The sequence below is a fragment of the Aspergillus terreus genome, genomic scaffold, assembly GCF_000149615.1.
Source record: "Aspergillus terreus NIH2624 scaffold_11 genomic scaffold, whole genome shotgun sequence".
NCBI lineage: Eukaryota > Fungi > Ascomycota > Eurotiomycetes > Eurotiales > Aspergillaceae > Aspergillus > Aspergillus terreus.
The window spans coordinates 702,417-721,437 of NT_165934.1; the positions used below are offsets into that span (position 1 = coordinate 702,417).

Consider the following 19,021-nt stretch of genomic DNA (forward strand, 5'->3'; position numbering starts at 1 on the left):
AAGATCATGGACTCACGCGCCTATACTTATCTCGTCGGCGTCGGCGTCACCCATTCGATCGCCCCGCCGATGCACAATTACATCGCCAAGTCATTGGGGTACAACTGGGAATTCCAAGCACGAGAATGCCAATCCGTTGAGGATGCAATCGAGCTTTTCCGCCAACCAACCTTTGCCGGAGGCGTTGTTACGATGCCCTATAAGCGAACCATCATGGAACATCTGGACGGGCTGGATGACTACGCAACCAAGCTAGCTGCCTGCAACAACGTCTACCGGTCTTCAGATGGACAACTGAGAGGCACCAATACCGACTGGAGAGGAATCGAAGGGTGTCTTCTCAGTGCGAGTCCTGAAGGCAAGGGAAAACCGGCCGTCGTGATTGGGGCGGGGGGCGCATGCCGTGCGGCGATATTCACCCTGCACGAAAGGCTGGGTTGCAGTCCGATCTACATCGTGAACCGTGATGCAGATGAAACGGCCGCGCTATTTGAAGAAACCAAGCAGAACTACGAGCAAGACCTTCAGTTGGTGCACGTACAGTCTACGGAGCAAGTGCGCGGTTTAGCAGCACCATACTACGTCGTAGGTACGGTGCCTGATGCGGAGCCGATCGCACCGGAAGAGGTGCAAGTCCACCAAGTCCTGAACGAATTCCTCAAGGCTGCCGAGGACAAAGGTGTTCTATTGGACATGTGCTTCAAGCCTAGAAACACACGGATTCTGCGAGCCGGTAAGGCCATGGGATGGAAAACGGTTGAAGGAACTGAGATCATCGGGCATCAGATCCACGAGCAATACCGGCTGTGGTGTGGAGAGGAGCAGAGCAAGAGGATCCATGCAGAGGAGGCCTGGGCTGTGCTTCGCAAAGCAGCGGAGGAAAGTCCGGCCATCAACTTCTAGCAAACACGGCTGAGGATATAGCCGAAGGCTGCATGAGCTCATTCGATTATATAAATAAGTGTCAATGGAGCCACTCGTCATTCAACCTTAAGCTTTCCTTTTTTCATCGTTTGTTCTACAATTGTAAAGCACCATGTCTTCCTGCAGGCCGGCAATAGCTTCGATGTCTCTTGGAAGAGCATGGGTCCATCCGCTCTCTGAAAAACTCGCACAAGCAGCCCACGCCGGCTTTGAAGGTGTGGAGATCTTCTACGAAGATCTCGAGTATCTCGCCAAAGAAAAAGGCACTCTCAATAATGAGAACTTGTTTGCAGCTGCCCATGAAATCCGGGCCCTATGCGATCGGTACAAGCTCGAAGTGATTGGGATGCAGCCATTCATGTTCTACGAAGGATTGATCGATCGGTCTCAACATGAGCAGAAACTGCAAAAATTGAAAGTCTGGTTCCAGATTGTGAAGATCCTAGGCACCGATATCATCCAAATCCCGTCCAACTTTCAGTCCGACGGCATCTCCGGGGACCGCGATCTGATTGTTGCCGATATGATCGAGATCGCCGACCTGGGGCTGAAGGAGACCCCAGTCATCCGCTTTGCGTATGAGAACCTGGCTTGGGGCACTTATATTTCCACCTGGGAGGATATGTGGGATATTGTCCGTCGCGTTGACCGACCCAATTTTGGGTGCTGCCTGGATACCTTCAACATCGCCGGCCGGGTCTGGGCAGATCCCACAAGCCCCTCTGGAAAGACGCCAAATGCCGACATGGACTTGAGCAAGTCCATCGAAAGCCTCACAAAAACGATAGATGTCAGAAAGGTCTTCTATGTACAGGTGGTGGATGCCGAAAGAATGGAGTCGCCCTTGGTCCACGGCCATCCGTACCACGTCGAAGGCCAACCAGCGCGGATGAGCTGGAGTCGCAATGCACGGTTATTCTTGTACGAGGAGGACAAGGGAGGATATCTTCCTGTGGTACAAGTAGCCAGAGCCTTTCTGGAGGGCCTTGGTTACAGAGGATGGGTTTCAATGGAGCTTTTCTCCAGGACAATGGCGGATCCATCCCCCACCACACCAAAGACACACGCACAAAGAGGTATCCAAGCATGGAACGGGTTAAAACAGGAGTTGGGGCTGTTGTGAACCAAGTTCTACTCCAGCAAGAGGGAGGTCATCAAGTGCGTATGCCGTATCACTCGCGGTCCAGATAGCGAAGGGAATTCAGAAATTCAGAATCTATATCCCCAGCGCAGAACCCTAAATTATGAGCAAAGGATGGCGCTGTTCTGGTTCAGGATTAGTCAAAAGCAGCCCCATCACGATGAAATAGTGCATAACATACTCTGCATGCATCATTGCCATTTCTTCGAGCACTGCGTCAAAGCAGCTGATGTCGTCAGATTCATGTGCTTGTTGTGAGGTGTAAGCATGCGCTTGATTCGGATCACCGAGGTTCGCATTCGCCTGGGAACAGGAAGTAGAGGATTCGGAACCGGATCCTGCCACATTCTGGACGAGCCCATCACGTAATTGAACAGGTCGCTTGTACCTTCTGCTGCATCCTGCAGTATCGGTCCAGTCAAGTGTCGACTTCATCTCTGCCAGTTGTGTCAACAGTTCGTCTTGTTGGGGGCTGTCATTGGCTATGACTACCAAACGGAAAGACGACTCTGCATGGTGAAGAAACCAGCGTAATAGCGGGGACGTTCTTGTTGTACCTGCGATTTCAATATAATGATTCAGCAGGTGAAGTGTAGATCGCACACTTGCCCTCACTGAGGCTACCGCGGATGAGCTGGGTGGAAGGAGCTTGCAGATGAGGTGAGAAGTCACAAATTCCGAAGCCAAATGTAGGGTCAACAGTGCAGGGTTATGGCTGGAGGCGACAGGATAGCGACTAGCGAGGGCCAGCTTCCAGTCCTGCCAATCAGCCATCAGCCCACCTACATCGTCCTGGGAAGGCTGAAGGTGAAGCATCCGTACTAGATGCTGAGCGAGTTCACTGTCCAACTTGAACGCACTCAGGGCACGTAGAGGCCCTCTCTTTGACGAGTATGGCATTCGCTCATGATCCCAACGAAACGGAACCCACACATCCCATTCCTCCAGCCCATCCTCGTCAATCTTGCCATACCCATCATGAGTGGCCCCAAACTGGCAAGGAGTCTGCTCTGTAAGAGCCGATAATATAGTATCAAGGAAACAGCAGCCATGACGCGTGCGGCTATACCAAGCGTCTCTCGCTGAGATCGGCAATATGGCCAGTAGTCTCTCTGCTTGTCCAACTCCAACCCATGCCTTTGACAGGTCTCCAATTCCGACGTCTAACAGTGCGAGGATAAGTAGGGCCTCGGCATGGCTCTGCTGGAGTATGTCTGAATCCTCGAGAATGCGCAGCTGAAGGAAGGATTGAATCTGCGCCCGCCAAGAATGCCGTTCTGGATCCATCCCATCTCGTGCAACCAAGACGTACAGAATCACTGTCCAGAGTGTGATGCGACACCCTGCAGTTGGGTCGTCTGGGGCCATAGGGTTGTTGTGCATTGACCGGAGAATATCTCGACGCTCCAGTATAGGAAACCATGAATGAACGTGAGAGAAATAGTACTCCACTATCTGGACTACATTTTCCGGTAGTGACCAAGCCGTAATATCGCTGGGTCTGTTCAGTGAGAGACTCTGAGACTGTGGCGGGTGGTTCGGGCAGTTGGAGCAGACGTTAGATGTCATGCCAGCAAGGGCCGTCGAAATAGGCGTATCCTTTGGCTCCGGCTCAGGTTCTGGCTCGCGCTCCAGCTCATCATCATCTTCTGATATTCTCTTCATGCTGGGGTCAAGCATTTGCAGCGTTTCCCTTGATAGTTTGGAGCCTCTCCAAACGGCTATGTACCGTTCGCTTAACTCGCTCCCCAGGAAGTCACCTTGAAGACTCGCATCCCCGACAATCGTCTTCACTGTGGCCTCACTGCTGGGAACATTTTCGAGTACAATCCCGAGGATCGCTTGGAGCGCCCGGACGTAGCCAGACTGTAATCCGCGCCGTCGGCCACTCGGGTTATATGTACAACTGCGTCCCGCTGCACGGCAGATGGAGCAAATCGGCTGTGCGCCATCGCATTTGGATTTACGGCGCCGACACTGGTCGCAGGCACGACTAATGCGCTGCCGCTTTGATGGACGGAAGTCAGGCATCGTCTTGTCCAATTCGGAAGACAATGATAATAATGGAACTACTCGTATTCTGGTCGCCCGGTTGCAGTCGTGGTGGAGGTCATGTGATCGGGTAGACTCTTAGCCGCCATATCGGCAGCGTCTGGCATCATTCTGGATGCCCTCGCCCTCCAGTTCAAATGCCTTCTGTTTGGGATTGATACGCGAAACACACTTCCTGTACCAGAGGCGATCATGTTGTCTGAGAAATCCCGCACAAATCTCGCTGCGGTTCTTGACCATGGCACAGTCTCATCTGGTGGACAATACCCCCCGAATGCTACTCTACTACTGATTGGATTCCCCGGCGCTGGAAAGAAAACCCTGGGAATCATGGCATCGGTAGCCCTCCGACGCCGATTTGTTGATTTTGCTGCCTGCTTTGAGGAGGAGTTCCATGTCTGTCCTCAAGCCTATATCAAAGCGAACGGATCATCACGCTATCTAGAAGCCGAACGGCGTGTCTATGATGATTTGTTGGCAAATAACACTCATGGCTGCGTGATCGTTGGGACTGGATGGATTGGTAGCAGTGGTTTGCAGACCATATTCAAAGAATTCGCACGACGGCATCCAATAATCTACATCCAAAGAGACCAAAAGGCTTTGAGGCGAGGCATGGCGACGACAAGCCCCGAAATGTTTGACCGCATTTTGCGAACCGGGCACCGAATTCTTGAATCATGCTCCAATTTCGACTACTATAATCTTTCAGAGGATCTCGTTCCTGGGACGGACAATTCCCGACCTCTATATCTCAAGCTGAAGGAGACGGAGAAAACCTTTGTCAGGTTCCTGAAGCATATCTTTGGGTTTCCGGACCAGTTGCCCTACTCGACTGAACTCTTTTCGGCGTCTCCTACATATGCTCTCCAGGTACCACTGGCTTGGCTGCAGCGGCCGTCCCAGAACTACGATGAACTAGAAAATGGGACAGACGCCATTGCTTTACTTATCGATTCTGCGGAGATAGGGAATTGCCTTATTGCCGATGTGCTAACAAGAAGTGTATCCCTTATACGAAGGCATTCGCGAGCGTTCTTAATTGTCGATGTACAAATCCCCGAGCACTCAGATATTCCCAGTTATCTCAACGCCCTGGCGCGCATCAGTCGCTTAGCACCAGACGCCTTGACCTGCTCGTTAGTCTGCGATGATGCGGATTATATGCGACTCGCCGGTAACATCGGCCGAACAAAGCTCATAGCCACGTACCATCAATCGACGCCGCTGGAGTGGAGCAAGGACCATCACAGGTTTACCCTGATGTGCAATCGAGCGCATGCGCTCGGATGCTCCGCGATCCGAATAACAGGAGAATCTCGATGCTTGGAGGACAATCTGGGGTGCGTTAGCTTTCAGCAGAACCTCACCAGAGTGTCTCCGATACCTGTGATCGCTCATAACGTCGGTGGTGCCGGGCGTGCGTCAGCCTGCCTGAACCCTGTATTGGCTCCTGTGGTTCTAGAGTCAATGAGACCGAACGGCGTCACGCTGCGGGAAGCGCAGCTCTCCCTCTCGAGTTGCTTTCTCTACCAGAAGAAGAGATATACTATCATTGGCCAGGACTTGTCCTATAGCCTGTCCCCGGAAATGCATAACAATGCATACGCTGCGTGCGGGCTCCCTCACATCTATGATTTAACCAAAACCTCAATCCTATCCGACATTAATCGGCTTCTGGACAGTGACGACTATGGGGGTGTCGCTGTATCACTCCCCTACAAGACAGAGGTACTAAAATACCTCGATGAAGTCAGCGAGGACGCCAGGAACATCAATGCCGTCAATACGGTGGTGGTCGAGATGTGTCAGCAACCGGGGGAGCCTGCACAACGCCTACGAAGGGGTTACAACACGGACTACGTCGGTCTTCAGAATTGCGTGCATAAACATCTCTCACCCGCAAACGGTATCCGTGATGGCACAGCGGCTCTGATCATTGGTGCTGGAGGTATGGCACGGGCAGCTGTATATGCCTGCTATCAGCTCGGTGTTCGGAACATCTGCATATTTAATCGGACCGCTCGCAACGCGCAAGCCCTGATCGATTACTTTACCCAGTGGGCAGCGTCTAAGCCTGGACCCGGCCTGACCTTTACACTACTCCAGTCAACTAGTACTGGCTGGCCGTCTCACCTTCGCCCGCCGACTATTGTAATATCATGCATTCCGCATGTGGAAAGTGACCATAAGTCACCCGCTGTTCACATACCGGTCCAATGGCTCCGCAGCAAGACGGGGGGTGTCTATATAGAGGTAACGTTTTTCCTGGTCGACCTGGTGGGTTGGGTTTCTAACGTTGTGATCCAGGTAGCATACGGCCCACGGAGGACCTCGTTCCTGACACAGATGGAGGCGTACAGGTCTAAGGGCTGGATCATCGTTGATGGGTTTGACCTCCTGCTGGAGCAAGGTATTGCACAGTATGAACTGTTTACTCGAAGACCGGCACCTGTCCATGTAATGAGAGACACTATCCAGAAACTTAAATTTAGCTCATAGTTAATGTATATTGATAATGAAGCTGTTTATCCAGTAAGAAAATCAAGTAAGTATGCTACAAAGAAATAGACAGTAACAGATTCTACTAAAATCGGACTTTGTACCTCATGTCGGAGCGCGTTTAACATAGCACAGAAAGTTTGCCTTAAAACGAAATCTAATATTAGATATAGTTTCCACATACATTACGGGATTTTTGTTTCCGGTTGCCGCGGGCTCTGTACGTGTTCTACAATACAGGCAGATCATCCTGCGCTACACCATGGCGGAAAAAGATGCTAGGGTCAGAGAGTACTATTATTCCGGTCCCAAGTTATAATTGCAGGGAAGCCCTGGCCGGCAATACGAGACGCCTTGGTTTGACCCCCCAAGACCTGGACTGAAGCCTCGCTGGCGTTGAGGCCGCGTAGGGCATTCGTCCAGTCATTTATAACGTCTTCAACGGCACTGATTAAACTAACGATGTATCAAGCTCTATACGCTTGATCAACTTTCGTCTCGCCTGCCATCCAGGTAGCAACGAAAGTGTACCTGTACATATGTACTTGATTTTCTAGGACAGTCGATGTACTCCTCTTTCCATTTTAATGCTCACCCCTCGATGCTTTTTGCTCACTGAGTAGATCGGAGCACGATCTGAGCGCACCCTGAACAGCCTGAGGCAATCAGGTACTGCGCGATGTCAACGGCAGCAAATTTGCCTTGATTGATACCATCATTCGGATGGCAGATGCGGTCGTTGATTCTCTACAGGACCGTTACGACGATACCCACATGAGCGGCGTTTGCTGTCGTGGCATGACGCAGAATGGGACTGTTACGTTGCGGTGGGCAGATAAGGAGAATGGCGAGCATCGAGCGTGGGCGAATGGGGTGCGGGAGAGGTATAAGGTGAGGTTGGACAGTGGAAAAGCTGCGGAGGCGGATGGAGTGCCACATTATATTGTCTATGTGGAGCGTCAGTTCCCTGTCCTTAGTTTTGACGGAAGTGGTTTATGCTAATGGAATCTAGCTGGTGGCTCCGTTGTTGAGAATACATATCGCGAGAATATCGGTCGACCGAGGGAGTTGAAGTGCAAGTATGATTCGACGAATCTGTTTCGCAAGATGCGTCCTATTACACTTGATGGACACCTCGCATGATTGTTCACTGGACAGGAATAGGATAATCGTAAGATCAGGAACAAACAAAGTGAACTGAGATGAAGGCAATGACGGTACAAATGTCCGTACGATTGATGAGCCCTGAATGTAGTAGTTGGATTCATTTCAAATTTTCGATTATTCCAACGCCGACAGGTTAAGAGCATGACCAGAGGGCTGTAACTGCCTAGGCTCTGCAATGACCACCGGCGTGACTGGGGTGGTGACCGTGGTCATGGGCATGTCCTAGGATTGGTTTAGTGTTCTCTGCCTCAGTGATGGTGCCAGTAGTCGTAGAAACGAGGCTATCCGTCGAGCTGTTCGCAGTTGGAGAAGTTGATGATGTTGTTGTCGGAATAGCGGTAACCGAGGCTGACAGTATAACCGCCGAAGTTGAAGGCATAGTACTACTGGTCATCGTCACGCCCTGCGTCAAGTCCTCCAGGTCCGACTGCTCCAAGCGGTAGAGCAGCGTTCCCCAACCAACACCGTCGTAATGACCCGAGCCTTCCCCATACCCTATGCCTTTCTCATAGCCGCCGAAGCCCTCCAGAGTGTAGTTGAGGTATGCCTTAGTCCACGGAGCTTCGAGCCCCTTGATATGTACGTAGTGCGCGTACAGAAGTTCCCAGGTCGGGCGGGTTGCACCGCGGCTGGCAGCGCTGATATCGGTATAGCTCACTATGCCGTTGGTGTAGGCTTCGAAAGGGACGTCGTGTCCAAGATTGTATCTAGCAAAATACTCCGCGCTAGATGAAATAAATATACGGTCAGTTTGCGGTTCACGGCGCGGACGTAAGAGCTGCATACCCGCGAAGTATCAAACTATCATTAAACGCGAACAGGTCTTCCCCCTGATTCCACGCCTGCTGCCCAATGGCCGCGAGGAGCTGCTGATCCAGCGCAGAGTGTCCCTGATCGCGACCTGATTCCTGACCCTGGCCCAGCAGCGTTCCCGTCTCTGGTTCCTCAACGAGATTGCTAATGGCATTACGGATCGCACCATTTCCATCCCCACTCTTGAAGTAATCAATCGCATAGTCCCATGCCGTCTGATTCTCCGTCAGGACACTAATCGCTTGGATGGACGCGAGCTGCGCGAGTTCCCAGTTGGCGAAGAAATGAAGCACGTTATGCTCAGACGGCTCTTCATGGTTGAGGAATCTTAGATTCAACGGAAGGATGACGTTAACGGCCATGTTGGCGAAGGCATCCCAGCCATCCTGGACGAAGGGCGCGTAATCGCGTAGCAACTCAGCTGCATTCGCCAGCTCGTAACCCTGCAGGCCCGCGGAAAGGTAACGGTCATCCCCACCCGAGAATGTAGTCAGGGTGTGGCCCCAGGCTGTTAGAATGGCAGAGGCGGCCTTTGCATATTTTTCTTCCCGAGTCACGCGCCAGCGCAGAGCCAAGTTGAAGGCAGCTGCAGCATCGTGCCAGAGAACGTCGCCGTTTGTGGGACGATCAATGTCAGATACGGCGTTCGGCGAGTAGGAGCTGCTGGAGAAAGAGAGGGATTCGAAGTATGCCCAGGAGCTTACCCAGGGCTCTCTTTCCACAGCGAGTTTGGCTTGGATGCGGGCGATGTCCGAGTCTGTGACCAGCAGGCCCGGATGGGTCCAGGAATAGGCATGCAAGCTGAAGGCTAAAACGGAGCATATCAGAGGCACGCGCATGATTAAAGAGCGAATAAGTGAGAAAGGACTGATCAACGATTGAGAGAATCATGGCAGCTTGCACAACAAACAGAAGCAGGACCTGACGGTTACTAAATAGCCAGGCCGAAAGAGCTGAGTATCCGATGACCCCAGTCTGGAACAGAGACATCTGTCCACCATATGCCCTGGTTGGAAATTGCAGGGTTGTTACAAAGTCACTACAAAGTGGGTGGGAAAGCATAATAGATGAAGGAGTGTCCATTTGGCCAGTAAATGTGCCAAACTTGGCCCACACCTTGAACTATCCCACCCGAGCATTGGCATCATGGAGATCGCACCAAGCTAGAATGGGTTATGTGAAACGCCGCGAGAACCCGGGCAAGTTGGACCTGAGTGTGGGACTCGCACTGATCTTAGGACAACTTGGTTCTATTGCCAATAAACATTTAGAGTGTTTTCCGGGCTGTTATCGCGCTAGCCCCGATCTTCAGATAGATAAGTAACCTTTAAAAGTGAAGATTTCGTTAATTCCTTATTCTGTCGAGATAGTTATATGTAATTGTCCATTAAGAGTCACCTTGTTGGAACTGAGCACCACGAAGCCCACCGTAGGGAGGGTTTCTACTCCTGGGCTGAACCCCGCGAGTAGATAGATGTTCCTAGTGCCTTCTTTCCCGTTCTTGACATGCCCGATCCCGATTTTGTGACTTAAATGCGAAGAGGACTAATCGGGGGGCAATCCATCAATTCTTCAAACAGTGTCTCCCTATCGAATAGCGGAGTCCAAGATTCAAGAAGCGCATCCCTCCACCGTTTGATTCACAAGTCAATTCTACGTTCTACCCATGGGTGAGGCCTAGTTTCAAGAACGTTAAGTAGACCACGTCCTCCGAGGGCCTTGGAGATGTAGCTCATGTTTCGCCGATCCGGATTAGAATATACAATATGGGTTAGAAATGGGAACATGCTGATAGGAAATGGTTCTACCGCCCGACGAAGACCAGATCTCAAACAGGATACAATTTTTTTGGGCAAGATCGAATGACGATGGGGCATATTGTTGGTCTTGCAGCTATAGATTTCAAAGAAAAGCTCTCAGTGCTTCATTGGTCAAACCCAGAACCCTGTTAAACTGGTCTTTAATATGCTATCGCACGACAGTTTTCCTTGGTGCCACTACTCACGCACGTAGGCGTGTCCTTCCACTTCGCTCCGGCTATTTCTCTTGAGGAACTGATCTTGCTCCTGGCGACTCTTCTTGAGGTCCACCCCAACAACCAGGATTCCGAAGCCCAAAATGCTCAGCGCAAATAGAAAATAGAATGGTGAAGAAGAGTTGCCGGTGGGCGTAGCATCAATAATAGCACTAGACACAAGAGGCCCAATAAACGAGGATGTCTTTCCAACAATACTGAATAAACTGAAGAAAAGGTATTCGTATCCCCGAGGTGTAACCTCTGAGATCATAATCTGCGAGTAACTATACCACGGGCATATAAACAGGCCATAGAAAGCCTGATAGACCTAGAAATATGTGTTGGTGGAACTTCATGGAATGGGAAGTGCGTGAATCCGTCTCTATGCGCCAGAAGAGTAGGAAAGCTATGTAAAGAGAATTACTTACCCATACTTCCCACACATGATGAAAGCCAAACTTGTCAGTCCAAATTCCTATCATGCCCCAACCGTCAAGCAGAGTGATACTGACTGCGATGGCGTTGAACATTGTCTTTGTGTCGAGCTTATATCGTCGTTGAACGCTCCAGAAGAGGTAAATTCCAACAGTCTAACGACAGATGTTAGGAAGTAACTTCATGAGCTCAATCGTGGCTTACCTGAGCTGCAATCCCGACAATCAAAAGATATGTCAACTGTAATGTGTTGTATGCCACCAAACTGTTCTGGAGGGTCGAAATGACAGTGACTGTTGTATTCAAGGAGTCACCCAATAAGAAGTACCCTTAGACAAGAGACACTCATTAATCGTCGTAGCAGATGATAGAAGAGACAGGAACGTGTCATACCAACCAGGTAAAGCAAGCTCTGCTTCAGCTTCCACACCTGCCTCATTGTGAAGTAGAGCTGGGACAAGCCTGCCATTATGATATTCCTAGAGCCAGGATCTTGACCCGGTCGTCGCTTCTCAAGAAAGAACCACGGCAACGAGACAATCAGCCAGACACCACTAGCAAAAGCTATGAGCACACTTAAGCCCCAGCTGTTCCTTGCGTCACTTGCATTGACACCAACTCCGAACATAATGCCAACAATGATAGCCAGGATGAGGATCTCCGCAAGTGATTGAATGTAGAACGCAATGTTCGCAAGCTGACTTCTCATCATTGTATCAGCGCAATCGTATTCTTCACGAGAGATGACCCCATGGGTAAGTTCATCGGCTTTTTTTCTCATCTCGGCGCTGTTACGCGCAAGTGATGGAAATGCAGCGGTCCAGAAGGTGAGTGTGGTTTGATAGGTAATAAGCCCAACAATATAGAGCCCAACACCTGTCCGCCATTTGTCTTCTGTGTGAACGCCTAGCCAAGCGAAGCCTACGGCGTAGGCGATGACTGAGAAAACGATCAGGATGTTTGGGCGCCAGTTCCCAAGGTCTGCGAAGCTTCCTATCACTAGGAATACCAGAATTTGAATGGAAAAAGATATCCCGTTACATAGAAGAACGATGCTATCGACTGAACGGCGTTTCCCCGCAAAAACAAGTCCATCTGCATCTCCTGCCGCTTGGTAGAGAAGATTCTGGAACGCGGTGGGAGCAAAGTCTATGTCCGTCAGTAAATAGAAGAAACTAGTTAACATCTATAAAGTTCAAAATATCAAACCTACTGAACAGAGACAACCCGTTGTTCCCAATGTAATAGCTGCAATATTGGAACGATCAATGAAGACCTCCAAAGGGGAGGTAGGCAACTCACCTGTAATAAGCCCAAATTTCCCATTTTGTCGCGAGGTGTTCATCTTTCTCTTGATTCAGAATATCATTCTTTGTGTACTCACTCAAGGTGAGCTGCCCCATGGCTGAAGATGTTGCGAGTCCGAGATCTCCGTCGGAAGTTGAACGATTAACCGCCATAATAAATTGAGAATCCTCGTCCTTGAAGAGGTTTGGAATATTGTGGGCATGAAATTGCTATTAACACAGTGAGAACTATTGAACGCGGTAATAGGCATGTCTCTCTCCTTGACTCTATGTCCCTATCTAACCATCTATGATCGGATCAATTGACGAGTGCCGGGCGTTGCTCTTGTCAAGTGACAGTATAGATAAGAGATTAGCATTTCATACACTTCGGCAGATACGACGATCTGCCTGTGTCTTAGCATGAGCTTCGGGGCACCCGTCCCTAATTGAAAATGTTCCGAGGGACTACAGTGCAGATGAATATGATTTCCTTGAAAGGCAATACGCAAAGCGATAGCGTACATCAAAGCCACGAGTTACGGTACCCGTAGATAGCGGAAAGCGGAAACCAGATCCGTGGTGATATCTCAGGACATAATTTCCCGGGTAGGAATAGCGGTTGTATGAACGTAGGCTGAACTTAGCCCTGCAGAAATTCTTTATCTTATAGCTTGTTCCAGCGCGCGAATCTCCTATGACTTTTATTCCCTCATACGGACTCTAGTTCGCAAAACTCCTCTCTGGGGAAGCAGATTTGAGACGCTGTGAGCAGATTGAACAATACCTCGCCAACGTATCACAGCCATGGAGAATCCCTTGAGTCTGTTGGGGTCCTCGACTGGCAATCCTGTCCAAGATCCCACCAAGGACGAGATATTCGATCCTAAAGTATGTGCATCCAATTAAAATATATAAAGGTTTATGTCGGGACATTCAAGCTCAAGTCGCAATCGGATAGGTGCATCTCAATTATGTCCCTCCTGTAAAAAAGTTTACGATGCAAGATTTGGCCTTAAAACAAAGCGCGACAGCATCCCCCATTGCTGGAACGACACCTTTCCCAATGTTGTCACCGAAAGGTGTCAGAGCTTACCGAAAAGCCCTGTTCCAGCAGGATTTTATAAACAAATATGCAAGCTCGCCATTTCCGGGGACTCTAGTTCTCCGTGATACCGTGAAGCACTCTCAATTTATCAGGGATTTTTGGACACACTCTGAGACAATGAAGATTGTTTCTGAGGCATGTGGTGTACCTTTGGATGTGATCATGCCGACGGAAATCGGGCATACAAACATTCAAGTCGAAGGGACGACTATTTCAGAGATGTGCAGTAACCTCAAGGTTGAGCCGTCGGTAGAGAAATTGGATTTGACTCCGGAAGAAAGAACTTACGACCCCTTGAAAGACAAAAGCTCTATCATCCCCTGGCAGTAAGTCTGGTCACCCGCTGTTTTAACGACACTATGGGAGGTTTCAGGACTAAGTTATCAAAAGCTACGACTCTTATCCATATGTGTGTGTGTTGATGTTGAGTGAGACTGAAGGGATGGTCGGAGGAGAAACATACATAAGAAAGGGAGATGGCGAAGCACAAAAGGTCATTTCAGCTCTACCATCGTGGGCGTATCGTTCCAAGCTAAATTGCGTACAGATTGAGGGCCCTCAAATTGGCCATGCAGTGATGCTCCAGGGAGGCGAGGTCGAACATTTGGCTGCTCGCGCCAAAGGAGTCAAAGAACGCATTTCTACCATCACCTCATACCGATCAAATGTGCCGAATGTGTACGACTCCAGTTACCTGACTAATGTTCGACCCTACGCCAACCTCAAATCTCTATATCCAGAATGGACTCAGTACCGCCTGCGGAAGCTGAGAGACGAGATTACCCAGTATCTCACTAAGAGTGAGAATGAACCGGGCTTATTCCAACAGGAGGAGGTACAAGACCTCATTGATCAGCAGGTTGAGTACTTGCAACGGACCTCTCGACAGATGGTCTCACCTCAGTATCAGAAGCAAATCTTGGAAAAATACGGTACAGCGGCTTACTATGATGTGTCCAGGATATGGGAAACCGTTCAATGTCTAACAGATTTCGAGAAAACTGCTTCCTTGGTGGATCGAGATCGACGATGGATGCCGCAGAGTACTTATTGGGTAGATCTTCAGAAGTCGATCGAGACGATTCGCATGGGAAAGCCGCTTCGCAGTACATTTGGAACCCACTTATGGACCAAAACGAGGAAGTATTATATGGGCGATGAACTATTACGACAAGGTCTAAATGAGATATTTTTAGACTGGTTTGGAAGCTCGGGTCTGTGGGATCTTTATGTCAGGTGTTCAGCATAGGGAAGTGTGTTTACTGAATGCTAGATCCCTTTAATCCAATTTTCACTTCTACATCATTCCGTCACATTCTGTCATTTTCAAGGAGTATCAGTTCCTTCTATCGAGCAATATCAGTATCCTGTTTGTCTTTCAAATTCAACACCAGAAACTTCTATTCAATCGAGTTTTCACATGTTGTGATCAGATATAAATGAACCTTACTTTCCGACACAAATGCTCAATAGTCTGTCAGCATCAGGATATTCCACAAACTGAAATCTCGACTTTAGTACACTAAGGCATTGGTCTCAAAGGTTACCCATGGAGACCCGAACTCGAATAAAAATGGGCCAATGATACTAAAATAACAAGGCCAACGAATAAGGAAAGGAAAGACCAAAAGAACCGAGCGGAGGACACAAAAGGTTGTATCACAATACCTCGAAATCCAGAACTCAGAGGCTGAACGACATTAGTAGTGGTAGCATTTGGGCGAGAAATAATGTCTCCAGGGCCCATGATACTTTTTGTAAGATAGCAACATAAATGCTTAAAATCTACGCCTATCGATATGTAAACTTCGAAACAGAAGATTCGGAGATTAGATCTCAATCCTCTTCGACTGTTGCTTTCCAAATTTCCATTGGATCATCTGCAGGCAGCCGTATATCATTTGCAAAAATGGTGCATCACATCCCAGAGTCCGAGCTATACGGAGGGGATTTCCAAGGATGACCTCGACCTCCATAGGGTTACCGCGATCTGCGTCAACCAACATGCTCGGACGAAATCGTAGTTCTCGAGACATCGAAGCAATTGACACCTCTTGGATATTGTCTGGCAGGATATACCCACTAGCCTGAGCAATATTGACAATCTCATCCATCACTGGGCGAATCATCGTCTCCACACCACCAGCATCTATGACAGATGTCACATCCAAGCCTGTCATGACACAAGCACTGCTGAAAGACGCATTCCACACAAGCTTTTTCCAACGCATCCAAATAATATCTTCGACAATGACACAGGTAGCTCCACCGGCGCTGTACAATGAAGCAAAATATGCTGCGACTCGGTCTTGCTCCTCTTTGGCAACAGCTGCATTATAGAATGGAGCTAGATGGAGGATATCAGGGTGACTATGTTGGATAATGCCGTTCTCTAGTTGGTGGGCACCGATCATGCTCACGCCAGAGAGAACGATTATCCTAGGAAACGCATCGATGAATGGCTGTTCGTTGCCGATACCATTCTGAATCAAAACAATTATCGACTGGGATTCGGCGACGATAGGGGCGACAAGCTGTGGAATTGAATAGACATCGGGAAGGCTCTTCATTGCCACAACAACGAAGTGGAACGGCCCATACTGAATGGCATCTTGGACAGAGCGCACGACTATGGAAACAGAACACTTAGCTACCAACTTGAATATGACTTCTTCAATTCACACTCACCATGGGATGGACGCCAGCCAGAGAGTTTGCCATGATCAACACTATCAATCGTGAATCCATTCTTTGCTACTGCCGCGAAGTTGGATCTCAAAACAGCTGTCACGGTTGCTTGATTTGACTTCTGTAAGGTGACGGCCGCCAGGGTGCCAACTGCGCCACACCCAAGGAGGAGTATATTGACACCCGCGTCAGCCATTAAAAATTCTTATCTCAGTCGATACTCAGGTAGGTCTTCAAAATGGAGGCAATGGTAAAGTTCAGTATACTTGTATCCTCTTTGTTCTTTTCCTTTGCTGATAATTTCAAGCCCTTTCCGATCTCCATGACGACGCCTTTTGGGGATACCAAGTTTTCGGCCAGTCCGACATACTGCATACCCTGAAAAGATATCCAGATCGGATGTTAGTCTAAAATCTTCTTTGTTGCCTCTCGTCATGGGCCCCTAAGTTATCTGTATCAAATCACATACTTGACTGCCGAGAATCTTCTCGTCCATCCCTCTAGAGTAAACTAGCTGAGCAATCATATTAGCCTATCTCTAGCAAAGCTTCAAAGCGCGATCGGGCCGTCCGACAGTTGAACAATCTCTGCATGACAACAGAGCGTTGCAGATATTACACTCGACATTAGGAAATTTTTCCCTCTTTGAGCGGCAATAAACGATGGGCTTCTTTGCAACGCGCCGTGTCTGTTCCACCTGCAATGCCTTACCTATTTCCCGTAGAGCTCCTGTCACTATAAGTACTGCTTTTTCGATTGTCAGAAATCGCGTACTTTCTGGATAAAGGTTTCGAGAGGCGAACAATTGCCCACTTGACCATCGTCCACCATATTTGTTTTGCCCAAATCACATTCTAAAATGAGCCCTGCCGCTATACCTAAACTTGCGCAAGAGAATGGCATTCCGGCGATTTCTAAGGATACAGATATATCCTCAAAGGCGACGCCACTCGAGCAAATGGGCCATCAGAATGTTGCTCTGCCAAAGATACCTGTATTCGACTCCTTTGAAGCTCAACGCCAGTGGCAGCTTGGACACATGGTTAGGGCATTCCATGTCTTCGCCCGGGAAGGTTATGCAGAGGGCATAAGTGGTCACATCAGCGTTCGGGATCCTGAATTCGAAGACAGATTTTGGATTAACCCTCTCGCGGTGCATTTTGGAATGATGAAAGTGAGCGATTTGATCTGCATTGATACCAAGGGGAATGTTGTTGACGGAAACATGGTAAGATTCCCAGTAGAAATGTATCGAATGAGCCTTTTGCTGATAACAATTAGTCTGTTCCCGCAAATGCAGCGGGGGTTTCTATACACACGGCCTGCCATCTCGCCCGTCCGGATGTCCATGCTATCTGCCATACACATTCGCCCTACGGGCGGGCCTGGTCCGCCTTCGCACGCCCTCTGGAAATGCTCAGCCAGGACGCATGCTATCTTTACAACGCACACTCCATATATGAAAATTTTGGAGGCATTGCCCTGGCAGAAAGAGAGGGGAAACGGATTGCAGCCGCCCTAGGCCCGAAAAACAAAGCATGTATCCTGCAGAACCATGGACTCTTGACCGTTGGTGGTACAGTTGATGAAGCCGCGTACCTTTTCATCTGCATGGAGCGAAGTTGCAAAGGGCAGCTGCTTATTGAGGCAGCCGCTTCTAACGGGATTCCTAAACTGCTTATCAGCCAGGAGGAGGCAGAGTATACATTTCGTATGGCCAGTGACCCCCAAACGCTCTATTGGGAATTTCAGCCGCATCTGAGATACGAAGAGTTTTGTGACGGATATCGTGGAAAGAGAGAAGATAAGACCCGGATATGTAATTCTGAGGCCATGGAAGAAGCAAAGACGAGGGAAAGTTGAGAGGAGGAACCTAGAGAGTTACGCCTAGACCCCAATTCAGTATTAGAGCAGGGCAAACTCGTGGATGTACTTGAAAAAAATGCTCTATGAAATCTCCTACCCTAATAAGAGGGGAATTCAGATAGGAGAATGAGCTCAAACGTGGCTTTAACCCCCTCCTTACTCCAACCCGGATCGCACTGACAATGCAGGTAATTATCCCAAGCGCTACCATTGCCAGGAGGATATCATCGCAGTAGCCCATCCGAACCACTACGTTAGTCTCTTCCCTGGGCAATAACTAGAGGCACAATCAACATATTGACTGGGAAAGAAACTACTTCGTCACCCCCTCTCCAAAAAGCGTGAGCAACGGCGCCAAGTCGGAGAACCGGTTATTGCTGAAATCCGAGCCATCGAATTCGTTGCCTGAGTCTCGAGGGACGAGGAGCTTCGTCGTGGAATGTGAGATGTAACGTAGTCGAGGTTTTGATTGAACAGTAATTTCTTTGGGGCAGGAAGTGTCAACGCCGAGCCTTTATGATTGAGGGACGGCTATGATCCTGAATATAATTGGTTTCACTTGTCGAAGAGAGATTGAAGCAAGAGAGATCTTGAATGGGCCTGCCGGCTGAAGCGGCTCGTTCAGCTCGCCCTTCCTCATACTGTGCAACTATCCCTTTCCGTCCAGTCAACGCGGCACAAACCAGCTTGGTCCTCTAGCCGGATAGCTTTCTCATAGCACCAATAAACTTAGTGCTGACAAGGGGCATACTCCGGAGTTTAGGCCGATCCGCTCACGACTGCCCAACTGCAACGGCGCATTGTCACCAGCTCAAACCACCACTGACTGTCATAGGCTGGATTAGCTAGATAGTACTAATATTCTAATATCCAAATCTCCGCTGAGGCCCCAATCGAAAGCGGTCCTAGGCTATGAGGGGAACTGAACCTTTGACAGGGTGACGTGGCACGCATGATGCATCTGGGGCGACTGATGGATGACCAACGGGAGAATAAAGAAAGAGCCTCATTCGGATAATTGA

General features: G+C 49.2%; 8 protein-coding genes across 8 annotated transcripts; 4 read left to right on the plus strand and 4 right to left on the minus strand.

Annotated features, from left to right (window-relative positions):
- Positions 1–6: 6 nt before the first annotated feature.
- On the plus strand, positions 7–2,047 carry ATEG_07674 (3-dehydroshikimate dehydratase; the record flags this gene model as incomplete). Its single annotated transcript, XM_001216295.1, has 3 exons — positions 7–733; positions 925–1,011; positions 1,122–2,047. 3 exons carry the CDS (start codon positions 7–9, stop codon positions 2,045–2,047), a joined length of 1,740 nt encoding a protein of 579 aa, XP_001216295.1.
- Positions 2,048–2,553: 506 nt separating this feature from the next.
- Positions 2,554–3,730, minus strand: ATEG_07675 (fungal specific transcription factor domain-containing protein; the record flags this gene model as incomplete). Its single annotated transcript, XM_001216296.1, has 2 exons — positions 2,554–2,622; positions 2,852–3,730. 2 exons carry the CDS (start codon positions 3,728–3,730, stop codon positions 2,554–2,556), a joined length of 948 nt encoding a protein of 315 aa, XP_001216296.1.
- A 579-nt stretch (positions 3,731–4,309) lies between these two features.
- On the plus strand, positions 4,310–6,619 carry ATEG_07676 (putative pentafunctional AROM polypeptide; the record flags this gene model as incomplete). The annotated part of the gene is made up of 2 exons (XM_001216297.1): positions 4,310–6,397; positions 6,428–6,619. The coding sequence occupies 2 exons, from the start codon at positions 4,310–4,312 to the stop codon at positions 6,617–6,619; spliced, it is 2,280 nt and encodes a 759-aa protein (XP_001216297.1).
- Positions 6,620–7,949: 1,330 nt separating this feature from the next.
- ATEG_07677 (uncharacterized protein) lies at positions 7,950–9,438 on the minus strand (the record flags this gene model as incomplete). Its single annotated transcript, XM_001216298.1, has 2 exons — positions 7,950–8,511; positions 8,573–9,438. The coding sequence occupies 2 exons, from the start codon at positions 9,436–9,438 to the stop codon at positions 7,950–7,952; spliced, it is 1,428 nt and encodes a 475-aa protein (XP_001216298.1).
- A 1,158-nt stretch (positions 9,439–10,596) lies between these two features.
- Positions 10,597–12,511, minus strand: ATEG_07678 (MFS transporter; the record flags this gene model as incomplete). The annotated part of the gene is made up of 5 exons (XM_001216299.1): positions 10,597–10,944; positions 11,045–11,206; positions 11,256–11,344; positions 11,445–12,226; positions 12,354–12,511. The coding sequence occupies 5 exons, from the start codon at positions 12,509–12,511 to the stop codon at positions 10,597–10,599; spliced, it is 1,539 nt and encodes a 512-aa protein (XP_001216299.1).
- A 633-nt stretch (positions 12,512–13,144) lies between these two features.
- ATEG_07679 (uncharacterized protein) lies at positions 13,145–14,694 on the plus strand (the record flags this gene model as incomplete). The annotated part of the gene is made up of 3 exons (XM_001216300.1): positions 13,145–13,228; positions 13,299–13,771; positions 13,836–14,694. 3 exons carry the CDS (start codon positions 13,145–13,147, stop codon positions 14,692–14,694), a joined length of 1,416 nt encoding a protein of 471 aa, XP_001216300.1.
- Positions 14,695–15,274: 580 nt separating this feature from the next.
- Positions 15,275–16,329, minus strand: ATEG_07680 (ketopantoate reductase family protein; the record flags this gene model as incomplete). The annotated part of the gene is made up of 2 exons (XM_001216301.1): positions 15,275–16,074; positions 16,134–16,329. The coding sequence occupies 2 exons, from the start codon at positions 16,327–16,329 to the stop codon at positions 15,275–15,277; spliced, it is 996 nt and encodes a 331-aa protein (XP_001216301.1).
- A 663-nt stretch (positions 16,330–16,992) lies between these two features.
- On the plus strand, positions 16,993–17,996 carry ATEG_07681 (uncharacterized protein; the record flags this gene model as incomplete). Its single annotated transcript, XM_001216302.1, has 2 exons — positions 16,993–17,361; positions 17,415–17,996. The coding sequence occupies 2 exons, from the start codon at positions 16,993–16,995 to the stop codon at positions 17,994–17,996; spliced, it is 951 nt and encodes a 316-aa protein (XP_001216302.1).
- Positions 17,997–19,021: the final 1,025 nt, after the last annotated feature.